This window comes from Cygnus atratus, chromosome 1 (assembly GCF_013377495.2).
Source record: "Cygnus atratus isolate AKBS03 ecotype Queensland, Australia chromosome 1, CAtr_DNAZoo_HiC_assembly, whole genome shotgun sequence".
NCBI classification, from domain to species: Eukaryota; Metazoa; Chordata; class Aves; order Anseriformes; family Anatidae; genus Cygnus; species Cygnus atratus.
The window spans coordinates 208,508,549-208,531,034 of record NC_066362.1 but is presented as its reverse complement, the minus strand read 5'-3'; the positions used below and the strand labels follow the sequence as shown (position 1 = coordinate 208,531,034).

The 22,486-nt window shown below is 47.4% G+C and overlaps 1 protein-coding gene across 1 annotated transcript; it reads right to left on the bottom strand.

Annotated features, from left to right (window-relative positions):
• Window positions 1-679: 679 nt before the first annotated feature.
• On the bottom strand, window positions 680-22,317 carry LOC118259782 (folate receptor gamma-like). The gene is made up of 5 exons (XM_050714489.1): window positions 22,232-22,317; window positions 2,597-2,747; window positions 1,770-1,958; window positions 1,326-1,461; window positions 680-1,041 (listed from the first exon to the last, which is right to left on the bottom strand). Exons 1-5 carry the CDS (start codon window positions 22,315-22,317, stop codon window positions 680-682), a joined length of 924 nt encoding a protein of 307 aa, XP_050570446.1.
• Window positions 22,318-22,486: the final 169 nt, after the last annotated feature.

Genomic DNA, 22,486 nt, shown 5'->3' with positions numbered 1-22,486 from the left:
ACTATGGAGGAGACATAGATGCTTCCATCACGCCTAGTGTACCTGCTGCAGACCACAACTATCTCCACACCTCCTCCAGTGAGATGGAGCAGAGCCCAGCAGCTAAGGAGCTGCCACAGGCCAGGAGACAAGACTGCAGCTTTCCTACCCCCAGGCAGACTTCACTTTTGCAGACCTCACTGCCACCACCCAGTCCAGCAGCCTCATTCCACCCCCAGAGTGCTTCCACCTCCTCTACAGGACTTAACCTCCATACAGAAAGGCTGATTCAGAGCAATATACTTTTATTACCAACACTTCACAAAGTCAAGAAAGGACCAAACACCAGAGCTCAGCTGAAGACCCTGAACAAACACTGCCAATACAGAGCACAGCCAAGAGCACCTGACCTACAGACAGGAAACAGCAAGCACAGTGTGGGAACAGACATGAAGGAGCTCCTACATTAGGGGAAGAATGCCTGGTACTGCCCTTCCTAGTACTGCAGAGAAATAATACAGAAATAACTGCCTTCATCAGCAACTGAAAGCAGCAGCAGTTGTCAAGGTCAACAATTCATGCTGAGCACGTGCTGGGGCACATCACCAGTTTGACCAGACGTAGGTTTCACCCACACCAGCTTCTGCTGTAGGAGCCCATTCCTTCGGAGCAGTGAAAGCCACATGCCTTTGGGGAGCTGTCACAGAGACCCCCGTGCATGGGGCCCACAGCTCCTCACTCTCTCAGGGAGCAACACCAGGGCCAGAGGCAGCAGGACCAGGACAGGCCATGGCAGTGCACACACAGCTTTACCAGCCTCAGGAGTCACATTCTCCATCCCCACAGGAGAGGATCTCTTCTTCCAAGCATAGTACTTTGCCACAACCACATTGGGGTTCCCCCGGGCAGGGTCAAACCACATCTGGATGCAGCGTCCACTGCCCCGACGCTCTGTGGTATATTTGTAGGAGTTGGACCAGATCTTCTCACACAGGTCTTTTGGCTGAGGGAACACTTGGGTGAAGGGCCTGCATATGGAGCCCCAAGGACAGCGGTTTGTTCCTGAAGACAGTACCAAAAAAAGAAAGCAAAAAACAACTTGAGCTAGCATCCTCCATCTCTTCCCTTCCATGTGGGAGAGGAGGCCACTTGCTATCAGCCTGCCCACAGCTCATCACTGCATCACAGCAGTGATGGATGGTGGCTTGACCACCTTCCAGTCTGCAACTCCACAGACAGATGAGAGCAGTGAGGGTCTTGGCTCCAAACACCAGGCAGGAGCAGGGACGATCCCAGGGTCTTGCTTGTGTGTAGGAGGAAAGGCTTTTCCCACAGAGCCCACTGACCTGTTGCCCAGTTCCAGCCCTTGTGCCAGTTGTCTTTGCATGTGACATAGTCCTTGCAGTCCTCCCACCACTCCTCACAGTCCTCTTTGCAGAGTGGCACATGGAGAATCCTCTCCCGACGCCAGCTGCTGTCAACCTACAAGGGAACAGGACCATGCACGCTGGTGGTGGCCCCCAAAAGCTAACGAGTAGGATCTGCAGGACCTCAAAGTCCCATCCTGGCTCCTTCCACTGGGGTCCAGAGCTGATCTCAGAAGAAGTTCAACCCCAAGGGAGACATGCCTTGACAACAGGCAGTTCTTCCATCAGCCTATCCAAACCCAGTAGGAAAGGTGAAGTGTCCCTGAGGAGCACGCACCCACACATGCCACACCATACCAAATAGAGGGCCACCATAAAACATATTGTGACCTGTTGCATTCGTCACATGGGATCTAACTTTACCTGGTCAATCCAGGGTCCCAGGTTGGGTGAGCACTCATACAAGCACGTATCCTGGATAAAGTGGCGTTTGCACTTGGATGGCATCACCCCACAATGGTTCCAGTTGAAGTTGTACAGGTAAGACTGGTCCTTGTGGGCTTCTGAACTCGTGTTGGCTGTGCAGCAGGCATTGTCCTTCCAGGGAGCACACTGCAACAGAAGAGGAGACAGACTAGTTGGGGAGATCTTGAGGGAGCCCAAGGAGGCAGAAACCCATCACCAGCAAGAGCATTTTCTCTTCTCTAGCCTGCCCTTGGACATTTTAGGCCAAAGAGCTTAGGGCTGCAACAAGATGGAGTTAGAGGAAGAATATGAGGACCCAGAAGGCCAGATCCTCACCAGGAATTGGTGCCAGGCAGAGGAATAGAAGAACCACTACCTCCTGTGCCCTGGCTTGCTCTTAGTCCCATCCCTACCAAGATCTGCCATCAGAGCTACACAGTAAGAATATGCTCTAGCACTGATAATAGCATTGATAAAGGGAGCAAAAGAGAGGGTCTTTCCATGCCATCCATTATCTGTTCTTATCTTAGTTACCTAGGCTTTGGAAAGGATACCCCTAGTGAAAAAGGGGTAACAGTGAGATGACAGTTCCTCACAGCACTGCACTTCCCCTCACCATTTTCTAGAGGGAAGCATCAAACAAGCCTCATACCCAGCACAGGCCACCTTCTTCAGGTGGGTGGTTGCTAAGCCTAAAGCACAAGCAAGCCCATATCACCTGGGGAGGTAGGTACAGTGGTCCCAGACCCAGACAACCCCACCTAACATCAACAGCAGCATCGTACCTGGCCATGCAACGTCCCTTCTGGGCCAGGCTTGGTTTTGTGGTGTTTGGCATCCATACAGACATTCAGCAACGGGTCCTTTGCAGGCATCACTGCTGAGGCAGCCAACAGCACAAGCAGCACCTGCCCTGCTCTCATCTCCACAGCCACCCTGTTCAGGTCAGGGAATGGGAGGCCAGAGTTGTGCGGGACAGGGACAGTGCAGGAAGGGGTCTGCCACAAGCAGCAGTAGCCGACACGCTGCACAGGCCACCTGCTCCTGAGGAGGGACAAGCAGACTGCCAGCAGTTCACAGCACCAAGGACACAAGTGCAGCTCCCCCAGGCACAGCTGGAAGGTCAGCCACATTTAGCACCAAGGACTGTTTTGTAGTTAACCTCACACATTCCACAAAACACCCTGACCAGAAAGGGGATGCTATATGAGACCCACTCACTTCATTAAGTCACGCCACTGTTTCAGAGCAGAGCTTTCAGATCCTGAGCATTTTTAAATGAATAGACATTGCTAGTTAAGTGATCTTTTCAGCTAGTAGTTTAGGAGTTATAGTGAAACGCACATGGACAGTGAGCTACAGGAGATCCACCTTGCTTTCAGAAGTACAGAAAAAGAGTCTCTTTGTTTTATCTGCATCTGGGTCTTTGTCTTTTGTCTATCTGGTTTGATCTCAGAGTTGTGGGTCTCTAATTTCACATTACCATGCCTTAGCCTCCTCTGCCCACCCAGAGGTTAATAGGACTCTTACAGTAACTTACTGCGGAAACAGCACTGTTTCACAATCCTTGTGAAAACAGGGTAAGGGTCCAAACCAACCACCTTCCACAAAGTATTTTGCAGAGCACAGGAGAAAGACAAACTACTTACAGCATTAAATGAGCATGAAGTGGCACAGAATATAGCAATTACAAAACTGAGAAAGCATACATATAAACATGAGAGCTAAGAAGTAGCTAACTCACATCATACCTACGTGCATAAGATACACTTAACTCCCTCCTTCCCCCCCCCCCCAAAAAAAAATAATCACAGAAAACAACCTTACCAGTCCAGGTAGCCTCTAAGTCCCCTGTAAAACCCTAAAAGGGCTCACTGCAGGAGCTTCCTGGGGTCAGCTTTAATGGGAATGCCTTCTAACACAGGTGCTGGCACTTGAAATTACTTTCTTAATATGCATAACGAGCTTTAACTTCTGCCAGCATTCATTACCTTAGAAGCAGTTTTGTTGGTGTGACAACCAGCTTGCCCAGCCCCTTTCACAGGCAATGCTATCTGGCCTGGGAAACAATCTGGCTGTTTATTTTGAAGGACAGGTCTCTTATCAGCCTTGGCCATTCATAACAAGTCCTTTTTCCTCTACTTGCCTTACAGCAGGCAGTTTTAATTTGCTGTACACCGTTGCATAAGATAAAACAAGCAAGGAAGCACAGATCCAGGATCCACCAAGAACAAAAAAAGAAGCGGTAATTCTCATCACAAAAACAGGATGTGCAGAAATAAGCTCTATTGTCTCAGAGGAAAGAATAATAACTCCTAACACAAAGAATAGATGCCAGCTGATGAAGGGAAACAGTGCACCTTGTTGCAAAAACCTGAAAACAGTAACTAAAACTACAAGTAAGGGTCTGGTCACAAGAAGGAAGTGCCCACCCTCTGCAAACAGGTGGGATCTTCCTGCTGGAACAGCACAGGTTTTAGGGCTGTTTTGCTCTTTTCTTCAATCACAGCACTGACTTTTTAGTGATGAATGCACCTGCCTACAGAGCTCATCTTCTTAAATTTAATTCATGAACACTTTGAACTCCACAAGACCCTGTTTTAGTGATTTCCATAGTCTAGTGACGTTGTGTGAATAATGACCTCTATGCGTTCCTTCTGAACCAGCCCTATGCTGTTTCCATTTCTCACGCTTTTAGCTGTCATATTGGAGGTGACAATGAGCAATCGTCCCACACTCATCTCTTCCATGCCTTTACCACCTCTCTCAAGACTCCTCACAGTTGTCTGTTTTCAAACCACAGCCACAATCTGCTCACTCATCTCTCATGGCAAGTGTTTCTGCTCCTCAAGGCACCAGGACTGCAGCTGTATTTCAGATGCACAGTGCTGCGCTTGCCTTGTTTTCTGTTCCTTGCCTAGGAATTTCTAATATCTGGTTTGTTTTTGGACACTGCTGATCACTGAACTGTGTTGTTGTAAAACTATTGTAACTGTGACAGCTTGTTCCTGAGAGATAATTGTTAGCCACGAGCCTGTCATTTTCTATGTGAAGCTTTCTGTGGATTTTATTTTTTTCCCCAGGTGCATCTCTTCATGTTTGTCTGAACTGATTTTTTTTTTTTTTAATGTGTTGTTTTATTGTTCAGAGGCTCAGTTCTACTAGGGTCTTCTGCAGATTTTCTCAGCTGGCCCTCCTGTTCCCGAAGGAACAATGCCATCAGCAAACATGGTCACCTTGCTGTTGTCCCAGATAAAATCAGTCGAAAAGCAGAAGTCCCAGCACAGACTCCTGTAGGGGCTCACTCTAAAGGACAGCCATGTGCCTTTACTTTCTGATTCAGTTATTCACTAGTGTGTGGGACCTCATTCTCATCTCACGGCTTCTTGTTGGATGAATGCAAAGCTCTCGGGAACCCAGGCAGAGTCAATTGCTTGGATCTGCCCCAGCCAGAATACTTTCCTGTCCTTTGAAGACCTGCAATAAATTAGGGAGGCTTTCCTGCATATTAAAAGAGCCATACTAACTCTTTACATATATGGAATTTATTCATGTACCTGTTGCTTGTTGTTGCAATTCTTTGTCACATTTTCTGCAACCTTTTCCCACATATACCATGCTCATGGTTGCGCTGTTCCCAGGGCTCTCCAGAAGGCCCTTCAATGTGTCCAGTGTGAATGTCTGCACCCTGTCTATTGCGTTAAAGGTTAAAATAATTGGGGGTGATGCCCAAGTAGTCATTATAAGTCTGGTCACACTCAGTGTACTGAACTATCATGATCATGCACAAATAACGTAATACGCCCTCAGTCTAGTTGTGTTCCATGAACTACTATGGCCACACCTTAAAAGAGTTTGGTCTCATTCAATAACTACCACAGCTAGATTAATGAGTAGTGCAATTTATCAAAGCAACAGATACACAGGTTCTTTGGAATGCCAGAGATAAATTCACTGTCTGCAAAGCACGTGCCAGTACCAAAAGTATGAGTAACACCACCTGGCTACAAATGTGTTAAAAGGTATAAAGCAACTCTATAGAGATGTCTAAGTTTCCTGGGTAGGCACTTGGTGTAACCAAGTTTCTGAATCTTATCCAAAGGCATCCCAATGGGGTGGGAAGAGATGTGCAGCCTGTCAACTGATCCCAGAAGTCAGAAGGTATCTTTTGGGATGGTATCTTCTCTTTCGCAATGATATCTTAAGATGTGTTCTGGGTGACTCAGGGTCTGCACTGGACAGGAACTTGAGGCACCTGCCTGCACATTGGTTCTTAGTGCCACTGGAGAACACAGGTGTCATTGGAGATGCCTGATGGTGGCCCACATGGCTCAGAGTCATATTTATTGGCAAAATGGAAGCCCGCTTGATGTATAAAGCGCAGAATTTATTGTTAGTATAATTGAAATCTAAAGAGTCTAATACAAGAATCACCATCCTGATCTAGCTATTACAGGTTTTATTAAAAAAAAAAAAAGTGAGAGAGAGGGCCATGAAGATGATCAGAGGTCTGGAACACCTCTCCTACAAAGAAAGGCTGAGAGCTGGAGATGTTCATCTGGAGAACAGAAGGCTCAGGGGTGACCTCATTGCAGCTTTTAAATACGTAAATGGGGGCTTATAAAAAAAGATGGAGAGCAACTTTTTGCTCAATCAGGTAATGATAGGACAAGGGGAAATAGTTTTAAACTAAAAGAGGAGAGATTTAGATTAGATGTTAGGAGGAAATTCTTCACTCAGAGAGTGGTGAGGCAGTGGCACAGGTTGCCCAGAGAGATTGTGGATGCCCCATTCCTGGAGGTGTTCAAGACCAGGTTGGACAAGGCCCTGGGCAACCTGATCTAGTGGGTGGCATCCCTGCCAATGGTGGGGGGGTGGATCTAGATGATCATTAAGGTCCCCTCCAGTTACTTGTAGCCAAGAGACTTCCAGTGCCAGCCTGTGCCCCACCTTTTATCATCCCGCGCCTGCACTCCCCTACACTGCATCCTCTGTCCCCACTTCTCAAGGCCCCTGACATCATGCCAGACCTGTATTTCTCAGCACTACAGCATTATGTTAGCCATAAATATCTCATTCAGCACAGAATAGCTACTTGTTGCTACTATCTGCATAAAGCTGAAACTACGGGTGTACCATATAACAGCAAGCAAAAAAAGTCATAGTCACTTGGTCAGCATACTGGTTGCTGTTATTGCTAAATCTAATTAAAAAAAAGCTTGGAGAGAGAAAACCTGACCAGCCTCACTCCTGAGACCTTGTAAACTCCATACAAAGCCCATGCATGGCACAGGGCTACAGGGTAGTGTGCAGGACTTGTGCCACAGTTGGAAACTGAGGGCATCTCCACTGGGACTCATCACCATGGGGACAGCAACTGAGCTGAGCCCTGGATTGCCACCAGCTGCTGGGGTCTGCGATGCCCGATGCAGATGGGGACCTTGCAGAGGGACACCCACCACCAGCACAAGGAGACATCTCACAGAGGCACCCGTGTTTGACCACCTCTTGCTGGAGCTGGAGTCCTTCAGAAGTGAATCAGCATTTGGCTACAAGAAGAGCAGACAACCCTAGGGGACCTGAGGGAACATCTAATCTTTTCTTCCTTTCCCTGCAAAAATTGTTTAAAATACCCCATAAAAGACTGTAAGCAGGGGATATCTTGATGAACATAAAAGGAATGGGATAAGGAAGAGATATATTTTACATTGGACAGATATTGTTACTTCAAACATTTCATTTCAAATACTTGCTTGTTCCATCCATCAAATTTTTTGTTGTCTAAAAAATTTAGGATTTAGAAGGTGGTTGCTAAAATGGAAATCAGAGATTGCATGACCAACTCTTGGATTGCTCTGGTTTGAAACAGGAAGAAAGAAGTTTTCTTGGCCCAACTTTCCTGTCCACTACATACCAGGGCTTGTTAAGCTGTGCAGGTCAATGGAGGTTGTGAGTGTTGCTCAGAGAGAATAAGCAAGGCAGGTCTGGTCTCTCCAGGTGGATAGCTCAGAGAAAAGATGTAATCTCTGCTATTCAAAAGCATGCTGGGCGCTCAGGTACCTTGGGGAAAGGAGGTGTTGGCGGAGAGGTGGTAGATGGAGGTAGAGAGACTGGAAATGCTATTTTTTTTTTCTGCTGCTGCTCTGCAACAACAATCAATTATTTATTTCAGTGGGTAACACTCACATATTCTGCTTGCTGGAAAGTTACGAATAGAAACTGCTTCTTTTTGATAAAGTGCTTTAATATCCCTAAATGAAGATGCTACACATATTGAAGTTATGTGTGAACCAAGAAAGAAGAAAAACTGAGAACAGAAAGCAAGAAAGGATTAAAAAGAAAAAAAGGAAAATGATAGTCAGAGATACATGAATGAAGACAGAGCCACAGACAGAGTGATCTTTCTTAAACATTACAGTTCCCACGTGGCACTGGAATGTCTCAAAAACCTCAGGGACCTCCCACAGTGGTTATAGACACAGTTATCTCAGACCCATGATAAGGGCAGAATCTCTCTGGGAGCCACAAAGCAAGATTAAAATTGACCTCTGAACACAAGTTGGGAAAATAAACTCATGGGCTCATGTGCACATGGGAGTGCTTGGGACATGGAGAAGGAGGCAGCTCAGATGAAAGGCTGAGGAAAACCCCTAAGTTCATTTAATTACTAAATTCTGTATTTCAACTCTCTTGCAGTGCATTTGCATGAGCTCATCTGGATGCACATGGATGAGAGACAGGGGCCTCCCTGTGCCTTTGCCCGGTGCTTGTTCTCTGTACCACACAAAACTCCCCAGGTGCAAGCCTCCTTGCTGTGCAGGAAGATGCTGCAACACGGGAGCGAGCTTGAATTGGACAAGTGAGGTTTGAGTCCCTAAAGATCATCCCTGAATACCAGCAACAAATTCTGTAATTTCTCATTTGGTCTCTGATTGTATCTGTTATGCTGCTCTCAGCTCCGCTGTGTTTCCTCTGCTCAGAGGCAGCTTTCACCTTCAGCCTCCTGTACCACCAGTACTTGAGCCATGGCAGGTCAGCACCAGTGGGCTTACATGGTGGAAGAGCAAGGCCATCACTCCTTGCCTTGTGTTCTCTCTGAGATGGCTGCTGGCACTGTGACAGCCCATGGCAGTGGTTCTGCTCCCTCCCTGTAGAGCAGCTACCAAATTGCAGAGTTCCCCAGAGATGTCTGCAGGGATTGGAACACTTGGGAGGCACATGTAAAAGATCAGAGCGTGATCACTGGCAGAAACCGAAGCACAGAGCCCTTGTGCTGTGCTGGTGAGTGCCTCCCCTCTCTGCTGCAAGAAGGTGAAAGCTGTCCCATGGGTTCGGACTGTGGGGCTGCCCCCAGCTCCTCAGCGCCAGCAGTAAATCCTCTCCAAGGGTGCCTGGGCTTGGGCAGCTCCCACAGGCCATTACCCCATAGTGTCCCAACTTCTTTGTTGTACTAGTGATCATAGAGGTCATGTCCCTGCACAGTCACTGGAATACGTGTTTATGGACCATTGTTCATTAATTTGTCTAATCCCTTTTTAAATTCCCTAACGCATAACCGATTGTGACAACAGGTACCAAGGCAGTACCAGTGAACAGCTACTTTACGGCTGATTATACTATTGCAATTACGAAACTATGCAAGCATGGAGACATGTGAAAACTTCTTGGACACCCTTCCACAAGGGCAGCAATGTGTTTCATAGAATGTTATGTTATGTGTTTCATAGAATGGTTTGGGTTGGAAGGGACCTTAAATATCATCTAGTTCCGACCCCCCTGCATTAGGCAGGAACACCTCCCACTAAATTAAGTTGCTGAAAACCCCATCCAACCTGGTTTATCTTATCTCATTTTATCTCATCTTATCTCATCTTAATCCTATCTTAATCCCATCCCATCCCATCCCATCCCATCCTATCCTATCCTATCCTATCCTATCTTATCTTATCTCATCTTATCTCATCTTATCTCATCTTATCTTATCGCAACAAAGATGGTGAAGGGCCTAGAGGGGAAGATGTACGAGGAGCGGCTGAGGTCACTGGGCCTGTTCGGCCTGGAAAAGAGGAGGCTGAGGGCAGACCTCATCGCGGTCTACAGCTTCCTCAGAAGGGGGAGTGGAGCAGCAGGAGCCGATCTGTTCTCTTTAGTGACCAGTGATAGGACCCAAGGGAATGGAGTCAAGCTGCATCAGGGGAGGTTCAGGCTGGGTATCAGGAAGAGGTTCTTCACTGAGAGGATAGTCACGCACTGGAACAGGCTCCCCAAGGATGTGATCCTTGTGGGTCCCTTCCAACTTGGGACATTCTATGATTCTGTGATCTCCACCAACACTAGTGCTGTCCTGTGGGTCAGCTTCCAGGGTGAAGGGGCATTCTTGCAGCCAGTGATCCCTAATGGACAAGAGCACATGAATCCATTATTGCCTTGGACAGCTAGTGGAAAAATGGGTGATTTTGACCAAAATGGGGATGCATACAATCAAAAGGAAGCCAGAACTAGTGTCAAACCACAGGAAAAATATACCCACAGTTGGCCAAGGTGTTTCAAGTGTCACCTGGTGTCCACTCTGCTCTGACCGGGTGCAGCTTTCAGTTGTTGTTATGGTCTGTGTCTGTGTGAAAGTAAATAATTGATCAGAGATAGGAGGAGAACAACCTCATGAAGCCAGAACTGTCTGCCCCCACCATGCCATGTTGCCATAGCCAGGGTAACTGGCCCGCAGTGAGGAACATCCCCAGTCTAGGCCCGTTGGAGACCACTGGAAGCAAGGATGCTTTTTGTATGAGGAGAGACGGTGAGCAGCCCTTCCCTGTGTGCTTCCTGCATGATTGCCTTCATTATTTTGAACATGAGCCAGTGATGTGCCCTTGCTGCTAAGAAGGCCAACAGTATTCTTGGCTGCATTAGGCAAAGTATATCAACAGCAGGTTGAAGGATGTGATCCTTCTGCTCTGCTCTGCGCTGGGGAGGCTGCTCGTGGGGTGCTCCCGGGGCGAGAGAGGCCTGGAGCTGGTGGCGAAAGCCCAGCGCAGGGCGCCGAGGTGCGGGAGGGCCTGGAGCACCTCTGCCGTGAGGAGAGGCTGCGAGAGCTGGGGCTGCTCGGCCTGGAGAGGAGGAGGCTCTGGGGGAGCTCCCCCGCGGCTGCCGGGGCCTGCGGGGAGCTGCGCAGAGGCCAGAGCCGGGCTCTCGCCAGGGGTGCCCAGGGCCAGGAGCAGAGGCCCCGGGCCCAGCCTGGAGCCTGGGAGGTGCCCTCTGGGCCCCAGGCAGCACTGCTGTGCCGGGCGGGTGCCGGAGCCCTGGCACAGGCTGCCCGGAGAGGGGCTGGGGGCTCCTCCGCGGGGTCTCCAGCAGCCGCCGGGACGTGGGGCTGGGCGAGCGGCTCCGCGGGGCCCTGCTGGGGCAGGGGGCAAGCAGCGGCACCCAGGGGCGCCCCCAACCTCAGCCACGCTGTGGTTTTGCACGCTGTGGTTTTGCACGCTCTGGTCAATCTTACTCCCAGTGACAGGCACCACGGAGGCTCAGCAATTTCAGAGCCAGCCAGTCTGCAGTCCCTGCTGCCAGCTCAATCCCTGGGGCAGCCTGGAGAAGCGCAAGGAAGGTGCATGCAGCCGCTGCAGGGCACCGCGCGAGCAGATACGAGCTCTGTGCACTGCCACAGGTGCCACACCAGCATGCACGCAGGACAGGCAGTGCGGGACAAGTGTGCTGCATGGAGGGTCTGTAGCTGTAGCTGCAGCTCAGTGCAGGCACAGCTGAACAACCTTACAGCTGGCATTTGGCACTTCGTTGGAGTTGGAAAAAGATGGACACAGAGGTGCCTGTAGCCTTAACCGTTATGTGATTTTACAAATGTAGCCTCTCCAGGCGTGGTCTTTTCCTGACTGGGGAGTCCTGGACCACTCACTCCTGCTGGCACAAAGCTGTTCCAGTCCTCTGATTGTACATGATGCCCTCCCTGAATCCTCTCAGTTATGTGTGCCCTTGTCGAGATGAAGGAACCTGATCTGAGTGAATGTTATGTACATGCATCAGGGTAAGGATGATTCCCTGATGCTGATTGCTGTCCACTCCTAGCACTCAGCTTGTTGTTTTTTTTTCTCTTAAATCCTTCTGAACAGTAACCATGGGGCTGCTCAGCATGGAGTAAAACAGAAGGATTAACATACAGGTGCTGTCCCTGTTTTTACAGACTCTTGCTGTGCTCTGCAGCATTGCAAGGGATAGAGCTCAGACCTCTGCTCAGGTAAGAGACCACAGGCTGGAGTCTTGTGTTAACAAAATTGTAACTAGCCCTGGATGATGCAGAATTATGGCTAAGAATGGGAAAACTTTCTGCCTTCAATAGCTAAAACTTCTCATACACTAACATGGGCTCTGTTTTCAGAAACCTTTTTCTCCTGAAGGCCCCAGTAGACTGTAGTCAACCCAATTCCTCACCACAGCAGCAAATCCACCACATATTAAGTCAGATTTACCTGCTCAGCATAAAATCAGAACATAGTGACTGGTATGAATTATTCAGATTTATATTGCTGCATTTTGCTATGCTTTATTGCTGTTTAAATGACACTTGGATTAGAAATTTTGTGTACCTGCCAGGTATTTAGAAAATTCTCCATGGATTAAAAAGAGCACATAGTCTTTCTGGGGTTTATTACTGTAGGTGCACAATGCATTTACAAAACCAACGCAGCTCTCCTGGCAGCCGTTTCTCCAAGAGCCTGTTATAGAGCTTGGGCAGTTACCATGAAGACGTGGAGGACATCCCCTGGCAGTGTCAGGCGAGTGATGAGCGTGTGACGCAGTGGCACTTGGAGATGTAGCTCTTCAGCTGAGTTCAGGTCCTTGAAACCAGGCACCAAAGCATGTGCTGGATGGGAAGCAGGAGAAAAGAGCAGGGAGGGACAGCTGGCGTGAAACGGCATCTCATCCTGGAGCAGGGCTGCAGCAGTCGGGATGGAGTCTAACTACCTGGCAGCACTGCAAATTCAGCCATTATTGGTCAATTGTGAACTATACTCCTTTTTCCTAAAACTAATAATGTTTATAGCAATTGTAACATTACATGTTGGTATTTATCATAGTAACATTAATTAAAGAAGTTAATGGGCTCATGCATATATGGTATTTATTCTTGCCATAGCTGAGTGCAATGGTGATGTTTTTAACAGTATGCTCCTGCACTTTCAAGCTCTCCTTGAAATAGCAGTTTATACTGCAGTGTTGTGAGAGGCAGAGTGCATAACATAAATCTGTTTGCATAGATTTCACAGAGTTATGATACTGGATCATTTCTAGTTTGTGTCTTTGGTTCACTAATTACAGGCTTACCTTGTGCTTTAGTTAAGCACTTTAAAGGCTGCACAATCAGACATAAGCCAATTTCAATGACAGTACAATAGTCATGCACGTTTATTTGATATTTTTCTTGCTGGTTTACTGCATGTGAGGTTTCATCTGTTCCAGATGATTTTGATAAAAGGAGCAACATGAAAAAGGAAATTTAAATAATCTCAACCCCCCTCCATTTTCCAGCTGATTCTGCTCATGAAATCCATAATTTGCAGTACAGCCTCTTGTTTGCCTGGCATGCAGTGATACATACAGCTCCTGCAACCTCTCATGATGACCATACCATTTTTATTTTTTTTTGTCTCCTCATTTCTTTCTCCTGACTTGTCTTTAGATTTGAGGCTTTTGGTAACAGGTATTTTCTTTTCATTCTATACCTCTAATATTATTTTAAATTATCTGGTCTGCACTTCAACATACAGCAAAAGTACAGATATTAGATACTACTGCTACCAATTGCTTCTCTTCCTGGCCTATGTGACCGAGTTAGTACTAAAAAAGAAAAAAAAAGGCGCTAAATAACAAGAAAATCACACTTTAAACTGTAAATTTTCAGTTAAATGAATATCAGTGCTGGACTTGTGTGCCATTTCAATTGTACGCTTATATCTTGATTCATGTATTATCCATAGATACCCAATGAAATAATTATTTAATGGCTGTGGTTCAAAGACAGCTCCATCACCTGGGAAAATCCAGTTTTTAAGAGTTTAGCCTGCTGAGAGGCCTAGAAAGAAAAGCAAGTATAAAGAACTCCTGAGAGCACTAGCAAGCAAAGGAAGTGGACACACCAAGAGGAAAGGTTTCTGTTCATAGTCAGTGCCATGTCCTGAAACAATGGCAAATACTTAGGGTAAGAAAGCACTTTTATTGGGGTTGGGCTGAGTAGAAATCTATTTGGAGAATTTAGTGATGGGAAAAACAGGAAGCAAAACACCAAGTTGTTCAAGAGATGGAGTGAAAACAACATTGGGAATATTGTGAAGAACACTGAGAATGGTCACTGGGGCATCTCAGTGGAAATCTGTGGTGGTCCAGGAAGGAGAAACAGACAAAAAAAAAAAAAAAAAGGGAAAGAGAAAGGTGGTTGTCTGAAAGACAGCAAGCTGGTAAGTCATTTTGTGGTGCAATTTGTTTTACAGCAGGGACTCAAGCACTAATTCCATAGTTAAGGATGTTTCTGGCAAAATATTACATGCCAAAACAATGTCTACCCATGGACTTCTGTTTAGATAAATAAAAATTGGAAGGAAGGACTTGTAAAAACATTAAATTTCTGAATAGAAGAGACAACTCTATTTATCACCATGTACATTTAATAACTGCGGCAGACACACCATTGTAGTTTGTGTGCAGCCAGATGCCAAACAGTATCAACATCTCTAAAATTCATTGAATGCAGTCAGGAGGCTTTTCCTATCAATAATGCATCCACTTCAAGATTCAGGCAACTGATTCTCCAAATTCAGGAAAACAGTGCTTGAGTGGAGGTGCTAGCAGGGAAGACCTGGGTGTCCAGGGCAGGCATTTTTCAGCAACTTCCCCTATTTCCATTTCCTTAGGTCAGTATTTGATACACTTTTTCCTTTCTGGCTAGCAGGACCCAGATTTAGACAGCTGAGACTATGGGTCTGATGTCATCTGTTGCCTTAGCATTAAAGTTTCCCTCATGCCTTTATGCTCCACGCAAATTACTTCGTGGCAAGGAAAGGTTTTAGAAAGTCAGGATGAAGCACCTTCAGACACAGAGTTTACCACCCTCTATGGTCACTTTGTCCAGCAGTGAATCATAGCCACAATTAAAAAAATGTACCTTGCTTTACCTTAAATCCAAAAACTGTTTTAGATTTCATAGAAAAATGGAATCATCGAATAGCTTGGGTTGGAAAGGACCTTAAAGAACATCTAGTTCCAACCCCCCTGCCATGGGCAGGGACACCACCCACTAGATCAGGTTGCCCAGGGTAATCTTTGAACACCTCCAGGGATGGGGCATCCATAACCTCTCTGGGCAACCTGTGCCAGTGCCTCACAAGAATTTCCTCCTAACATCTAATCTAAATCTCTCCTCTTTTAGTTTAAAACCATTCCCCCTTGTCCCGTCATTATTTGCCTGAGTAAGAAGTTGCTCTCCATCTTTTTTATAAGCCCCCTTTAAATACTGAAAGGCTGCAATGAGGTCACCCCGGAGCCTTCTCTTCTTTCGGCTGAACATCACCAGCTCTCTCAGCCTTCTTTCATAGGAGAGGTGCTCCAGCTCATCTTTGTGGCCCTCTTCTGGATCTGCTCTAACAGATTCACATCCTGCTTGTGCTGGGGGACAAGACTACTGGTGGGACCTCACAAGGGCAGAGCAGAGGGGGACGATCACCTCCCTTGACCTGCTGCCACCCCTCTGTTGATGCAGCCCAGGACGCAGTTGGCCTTCTGGGCTGCAGGCACGCACTGCTGGCTCATGCTGAGCTTTTCGTCCACCAGAACCCCCAAGTCCTTCTCCACAGGGCTGCTCTCAGTGAGTTCTTCTCCCAGTCTGTGCTCTTGTCTGGGATTGCCCTGGCCCAAGTGCAGCTCCCTGCACTTAGACTTGTTGAACCTCATTAGGTTCATGTGGGCCTACTTCTCTACCTTGTCCAGGTCCTTTCGGATGGCATCCCTTCCTTCTGTTGTATTGACAGTACCACTCGGTTTGGTTTCATTTGCCAGCAGGCAACATCAAAATGTCACCATACACACAGATGGGCACTGGTTGTAGGTGTAAAAACTTCTCAGACCTCAAGTGCGAAGAGCAATGGAAACCTGCGTGTTAAACACTCCTGAGTGCTGTTGTGGCTTCAATACCTCACCGGGGCTCGGGGCGGGGGGGGTCCCTGCTTTCCCAGTCTGCAATCCCAAGTTTGAACCAGAGACAGAGACCATTGCTCCTGGGGGCCAAGCACAAGAGGAGGTGAGCACATCACTGCTGCCAGGGACCACACCATGTCACAGGTCTGCGTTCCAGAAGGAGAGACACCAGATCGCTACACTTCATTTGCCTATCAAACCCATGCCTAAACAGCTGTGCAACATTAGTATATGCCTTTTTCATGATGCTTTACTGAAAAAGCATTCACTCCGGGAAAACATCACTGCCTGCTGGAAATGCTTCCACCACGACACGTGCCCTGACTGCAGACTCCTACAGCCATAGTAGCTTTTTACACAGATACTTGATTTTTGGAATAGCTCTAACTCATTATGCTAGATATTCTTAGCCATTTTAGAAAACATATGCACCAAGGAAAGACTGTATCCTAATTAACGGTATTTTTCTGCACAGCATTTTAAAGCAAAGTGAACACCCTGCATTTTAGGACAGAATGCAAAACAAGATTTGAAACTCCTCTCCTCCAGGCCTGTTACAGTCCTATCCAGCTCAGCACAGCTGACATACAAGACAGCCAGGCATGCTGAGCCAGGGGGATCACAGGGGGAACACATCGCCTCCCTTCCTGGCAGTTCCTACCTGAGCAAGGCGGGATCCCTCAGAAAAGCTCAGAAGATGGGGACTGGACTCTGCCGTCCCAAGCATGGTGCCTCTCCCTGCACCTAACCCTGAGCACACTGTGCCAACACAGGGCTCATCCTCATCTCAAAGGAGAAGCAAAACCAAGGGCTGCAGAAGGCAGCAAGGAGAGGAGTGGGTATTCAGCCACACAGGGCTCACACCCCTGAGCCTCAGCAGGAGCTGGGCTGTGATCCAGGCACAAACGTGATGAATGTGAAACGTCTCGGAGTCCTTCCTGAGCACCAGTCAGTGTGCTTTATGCTCGACACCCACCAAACCCTTCTGCACCAACAAGTGTGAAGCAAAATGCTGGATGACCAATCTCCTGCACAGAGCAGCCCCTGACCAAATGTGGCACACGTCCCTGAGGAAGGCTCTGGGGACACCTGAGCCTCTGGGCACAGTGGCTGGTGGCCACACCGTGCAGACTCCCAAAACTCTGAGGGTAGAGCTAACAGAGGTAGCATTTGTTAGAGCTGTAAAATTGTAATTATAAATATGCAAATACTGTAAGTATGTAGCTGCAAATATGTCAGACAAATGTAGTTTACGGTGAGAGATGCTGTCTTTTATTAGATGTTCTTACAGTCAAACTATAAAAAGCTTTCAAACTCGCAAGCTGTTCTTTGAGTCTGAAAGGTAGCAATCTTCATGGCTAAATATAGCATGAGAAGAACATCTCTCAGATTTATGGCATGTATCTCACATTTCTGTTTAATGCCCATTTTTAGCATTCAGTGAAATCAGGAGTTTGCATTTTAGGGTGTTTTGCTGGTTGCCTTGGAGTCCAGCTCTAGGGTAGGGTGAGGTTTCATGCGCTTTCCTGTGTTTGCCTTTGGGACAGCGGGGGAGGCACCTGGCTGCCACAGGGTGCTCTCCCCTCCAGTGCACGTGTGACACGTGTGACACATCCCAGGAGCAGCCAAGGAGCCCTCCCAGGGTGCCACGGTGTGTCCTCCCCAGTGCATCTAGCTCCGACCTATTAAAGCTTTTTCTGTTCACCTTTGGTACTGCAAAGGGCTTTTGATGGAGACCAGAGCGGGGCTCAAAGCCATGGAGGACTGATGTGCATTGCCAGTGCAGGAGAGCTGTTGTGTCTTCAACAGCCATCCAGAAGGCAGGAGCTGTAGGAGAAATTTTCAGTTCAGCAGCTGCCTAAATCAGAAGCTACCACACTGGGTTTTCAGGCCCAGCAAGGCGTTCAAGTGAGCTGCACATGCGGCCAGATGTGACCGTGAAGCCCCATGGCCTGAACCTCACATGTAACCTGGCTCCTCCACCCTGACCACACTGGGTTTCCAGTCACTGGCATGGCCATGGCGCCATGCACAGAAGCACTGCAGAGGACATCCCTCCTCTCAGTCACCGGGACAAGGGTTGGAGCTGGAGGTTTACCATTTGTTTGGAACATTTGTCTCTTGCTGGACAGGTTCTGCCTTGTCTTTTCTCCACGCCCCAACATGCACAAAAAGGAGCGTGTCCACCTGCTCCACTGCCCCTCAGCTTCAGCAAGGGAAGGCAGGGATGAGCAGGGCCTGGGGAAATCTGCTGTGCTGCAAGACCCATTCATTCTCTGCCCCGTGGGTGCGCAGCACCGAATTCTCTACCTCTGCTGTTCTCAGTGCAGGCTGCACAAAGACAGGCAGAAACAGGGGCTGGCTGCAGTCAGGACACTGCTGTACCCATCACAGGCTGTCAGTGTGGCATGGCCAAGGTGAGCACTGGACTGGTAAGCGAGGAGGCTGAGGAGAGGTGGTGGGGCCATGGGAGACCCTTTGCCTCCTTCCAGTGCCACTGAGCCATGGGGGCTCCTGCAGCAGAGGAGCTGGGGGACCAGCGCCCTCCAGCCTCCTACATCAGACACCTTCCTGGCCCGTGGGCCAACTGTGCAAATCCCTGTACAGCTGCTGCAGCAAGCGGTCAAAGCTTGGCAGCTGGATCTGCAACCTCTGGGCCATCCCCAGGCATAGATGTGTCCATCCCTCTCCCACGTAGGCTACTGAGGCTGTACTCCGTCCCACCTCCTTCACTGCGGGTCATTTCAGCTGTTAGTGCTGTCAGCTGTGATGGACTGCAGCTGTCTGTTGCACGTTGGGAGGGTAGGACAGCCTGTGGGACCAGCTGGGGTGAGGTGTGCAGCCCGTGGGGTGCTGACAGCCCATCGCAGGGCAGGGAGGGAGCCGTAAACCCAGCCACTCATCCCAGTGTTGTTCTTCTCAATCTGTATTTAGCTTTGAAGATGGCTGTGATCTTAACTCATGCAGAGACCCCAGCATTTGGTACCCACTGCACATGGCTGATTTCCCCAAGAGACAGGAAGAGGGAGGCTGGCAGCTGTCTCCCAGGGGGGTGGAGGGGGCACAGCAGGACAGAGCCGAAGCACACAGCGAAGCAGCCCCTGATAAGCACATAGGCGTGGTTTGTTTGCCATGAGCTGCAGCACCAGATGGTTTTTATCTGTGGCTCTGAGAGTGGAACCTTGCCCCTCTGGTGGTGCTTCAAGGTCCAGCAGAAGGGCTGTGTCTGTAAATACCGTAAAGAACAGAATTTTAGCTGGTGATCTGAGTGCTGCATTTCCATATATGTACATAAAAGGCTTAGAAGGTCTGAAGTCTGTACTGGTTGGATTTATTGTGTTATTGGCAGTGCGAAGATGGGAGGTTTATAACAGCAAGATGCATAAGTGTATAACGATGTCTGTTATTCTGCTTAACTGGGGGCCGTGCCTGGCTTGCCACAGCCTCCCCCTTTCAGCTGCAATGTCCTCGTGCTTCACTGCCAATTCATTGTAAGGGGGAGTCATCCACTTCTGTCTTTTGCAATCAATGAGATTAAGAAGAAATTAAGCACAGAGAAAGAACCAGGTAAAGATCATTCTAAAGTGAATTAATAAGCAGGGAGTGCTTCCCTGCATGCACAATGTTAAAGGCGATTTGCAGTTTAAAGTGATAAATATCAGCTGAGACTCCTAGCTGAGTATGTCACTACAGGGATTGCAGGGCTACATGATAAATCCTTGCTCAGGACTCCATACACTTTTAATATAAAACAAGTCTAAGGATTTTTAGAGCATGACAAACAGAAGGCTTTGATTCTGCTGCGCTGGCCACAGCAGATGCCCCGTTATTCACATATGAAAGTATCTGTCAAGGTATTCATCTATCCAGATGTTTGCTTTAAAATCACTCTGTTGATGTGTATTATCTTTTGGATTCTTTGTTTTGCTCTTGGTCATCAATAGGAAACTAACTAATATCTTGTAGTTGAAACTTCTTCTAGTTCCTTTAAGACTTACAGAGTTGGGGGCACACTGTCACTCAAACCTGGTGGGACCTGAAGTGACAGGAAGTCCTCCCTTATATGGGTTCAGAACCTGACATTTTTCAGTGAAACTAGTGGAAATTTAGAGAAACTCCAATAAAGGCAATGGTCTTATTTCCATTTCACAGTAATATACTGAGATTGATGACTGATGTCATCTCAGCCTCAAGTACTACTAAAGAAAGCAATTTTACCTCTTTGCTGCCATTCAGATACCATGGCAAGGGAGAGGAAATATCAGAAGCCTGGAAAAGGCAGAGAAAATAAATATCTTTAAAACTGGAAGAAAATGAGGTCTGAATGCTCCAAAGAGAACAGCCCCCTGGGCCACCAAGAAACTACCAGCAGGCTGAGTACCTTGACCAGATCACAGCCAGCAGGAAAAGTGTAAGAAGGGGCCAGCACAGGCAGAGGCCACAGGAGCCTAGGAAATTTGTACATAAACAAATGATCAAGTGATAGCTTTGGGTGAGTAAAGTAGACAAACAAAAGTTTTTACAAATTTGTCAAGTACAAATCATATCAATCAGATCATTTCTGTGGAAAGGTAACAGTTCACACAAAGGGAAAAAGAACATCTGTCTTAGTTATTGAGATGAATTAGCATACATATCACATAGTATTTTCATAAACGAGCCAGTGAATATTGCTGAGCTTGAACCATTATAGGGACATTTCAAATCCTGTTTCTTGTTTCTTTTGCGGGTAAAATGCAAGTCTAAATGAGCCTTTTGGGCCTGATGTCAGTGTGGGCAGCACAGTAAAGAAAATATTTATTAAATCCACAGCTTTGCCAGAAGCACAAAAGAAAGAATTGTTAGTGCCCTGGGTAATTTTGAAAAAGTGAAGGAATGGCCTGGAAAAAAAAAAAAAAGGGAATAAAATCCACAATCAGGATGGGAAAAGCAGGAAAGTCTACAGTGTTGATAGTGGTGTTTATAAATGAAACAGAAGACACCAGAGTCATGATACAGAGAAGAGGGACATTGTGCTGGGATGCATCCAGAGCAACATTGCCTGTACAGTGTGTTCAATTGGCCTGCGCTGTCCTGGCTTGGTAAAGTCTCATCTGCGGATGATCACTGCCACAAAAGATGTAATTTAGTCACCACTCTGACCTCCTGAGCTTTTCCATTTTTACTTTCTTGTGGTTTATAAGATAAATGGAACTCTAAGTATTTAGTTCTAACTCCACATAAGCTGTATGATTTGATGAGAAATACAGAAGCTGACTGTATTAATTTTCTGAGTTCTACTAGAAATGCTAGGTATTTTATGAATGGCTGTCTATGTGTCTGTCTCCCTGGAAAGTTTGTATATCACACTTCTGCCAGAAAGGCTTTCAAAGCTGATGGCAAATGAGGCAATCAAACCTGGCAGGAGAATTTGGGGGAGAAATTAAAAAAAGAAAAAAGAAAAAATGTTAAAACAAAACAAAATAAAACAAAACAAAACCAAAACAAACAAACAAACAGAAAAACAACAAACAATGCTTTACCATATGAAAAAGAAGGACTCCCAGCTGAACCGGAGGAGGTATTTCTGTGAGAGGATTGCTAGCTGTGCCTTACTCTGATTCTGATCCTGGAGAAGAGGCTTTAAGTGGGTATCAAAGCTATTGGGGAAAGCTGAAATATTAGGATTATAAATATAAAATGGTCGTGTGTTTATAACTTTACTGAAATCAGGATAATTCAAGGATCATGAAATACAAGGTTCCTTAGCAAGTAGATACCACAGATCTCAAATATACAGCTGATCCATAGCAGTCAGTTGTTATTATTAATGACAACCAGCACAAATTAAAGCAGTGGTCCAGGATGTATTGGTCTGTTGCCATAGATGGCCTTAGTCCTGACTGGATTTGTCCCACATATTTGACATGTTACCTGCTGGTTTTATTTTAGATGAGGACTGTCCGGCTCGGGGCAGAAAGGAGGCCTGTGAGGCTGGGGTCCTGGTGGACACGAGTTAGCTCTGCACCACCAGGACACCTTGCTGTGAAGGCAGACGGTGCTGGGGCGGTGCTGACAGGGCTGCATCTGGCAGGGCCACGGCAGCAGTTCCCCCAGTTTGGCACAGGTGAGACCACGTCTGAGCACTGGATCCAGCTCGTGTCCTGCAGTGCAGCAGGATGGAGCCAGCCCAGTACAGCCCCCAGGCTGTGGGGCTGGAGCCTGGGACACATGGGTTTTATTACCGAGCCATCCTCTTTGGTGTGTACCTCAGCAAGAAGTATTTCTTCCACACCTTCCCCATGACCAGATCTGATGGGCTGCTGGCCATGGCTTGTGACTTAAATGTATGCCGTCTTTATGGTCAGATCATGGAGTCGTAGAATCACAGCGTGGTTTGGGTTGGAAGGTACCTTAAAGATCATCTAATTCCACCACCCCCGCCATGGGCAGGGACGCCTCCCACTAGATCAGGTTGCTCAACTGTGCAAAAGATGTGG

What these genes read in the sequence shown, in the direction of transcription:
- LOC118259782 (XM_050714489.1), bottom strand. Translation starts at nt 22,317, where the DNA reads ATGGCCAGCAGCCCATCAGATCTGGTCATGGGGAAGGTGTGGAAGAAA. An exon ending in AAGGGACGTTGCATGGCCAG is followed by an intron (nt 1,959 to 2,596) that starts GTACGATGCTGC and finishes CTTCTGTTGCAG; the next exon opens with TGTGCTCCCTGGAAGGACAA. An exon ending in GGGCTGGAACTGGGCAACAG is followed by an intron (nt 1,042 to 1,325) that starts GTCAGTGGGCTC and finishes TACTGTCTTCAG; the next exon opens with GAACAAACCGCTGTCCTTGG.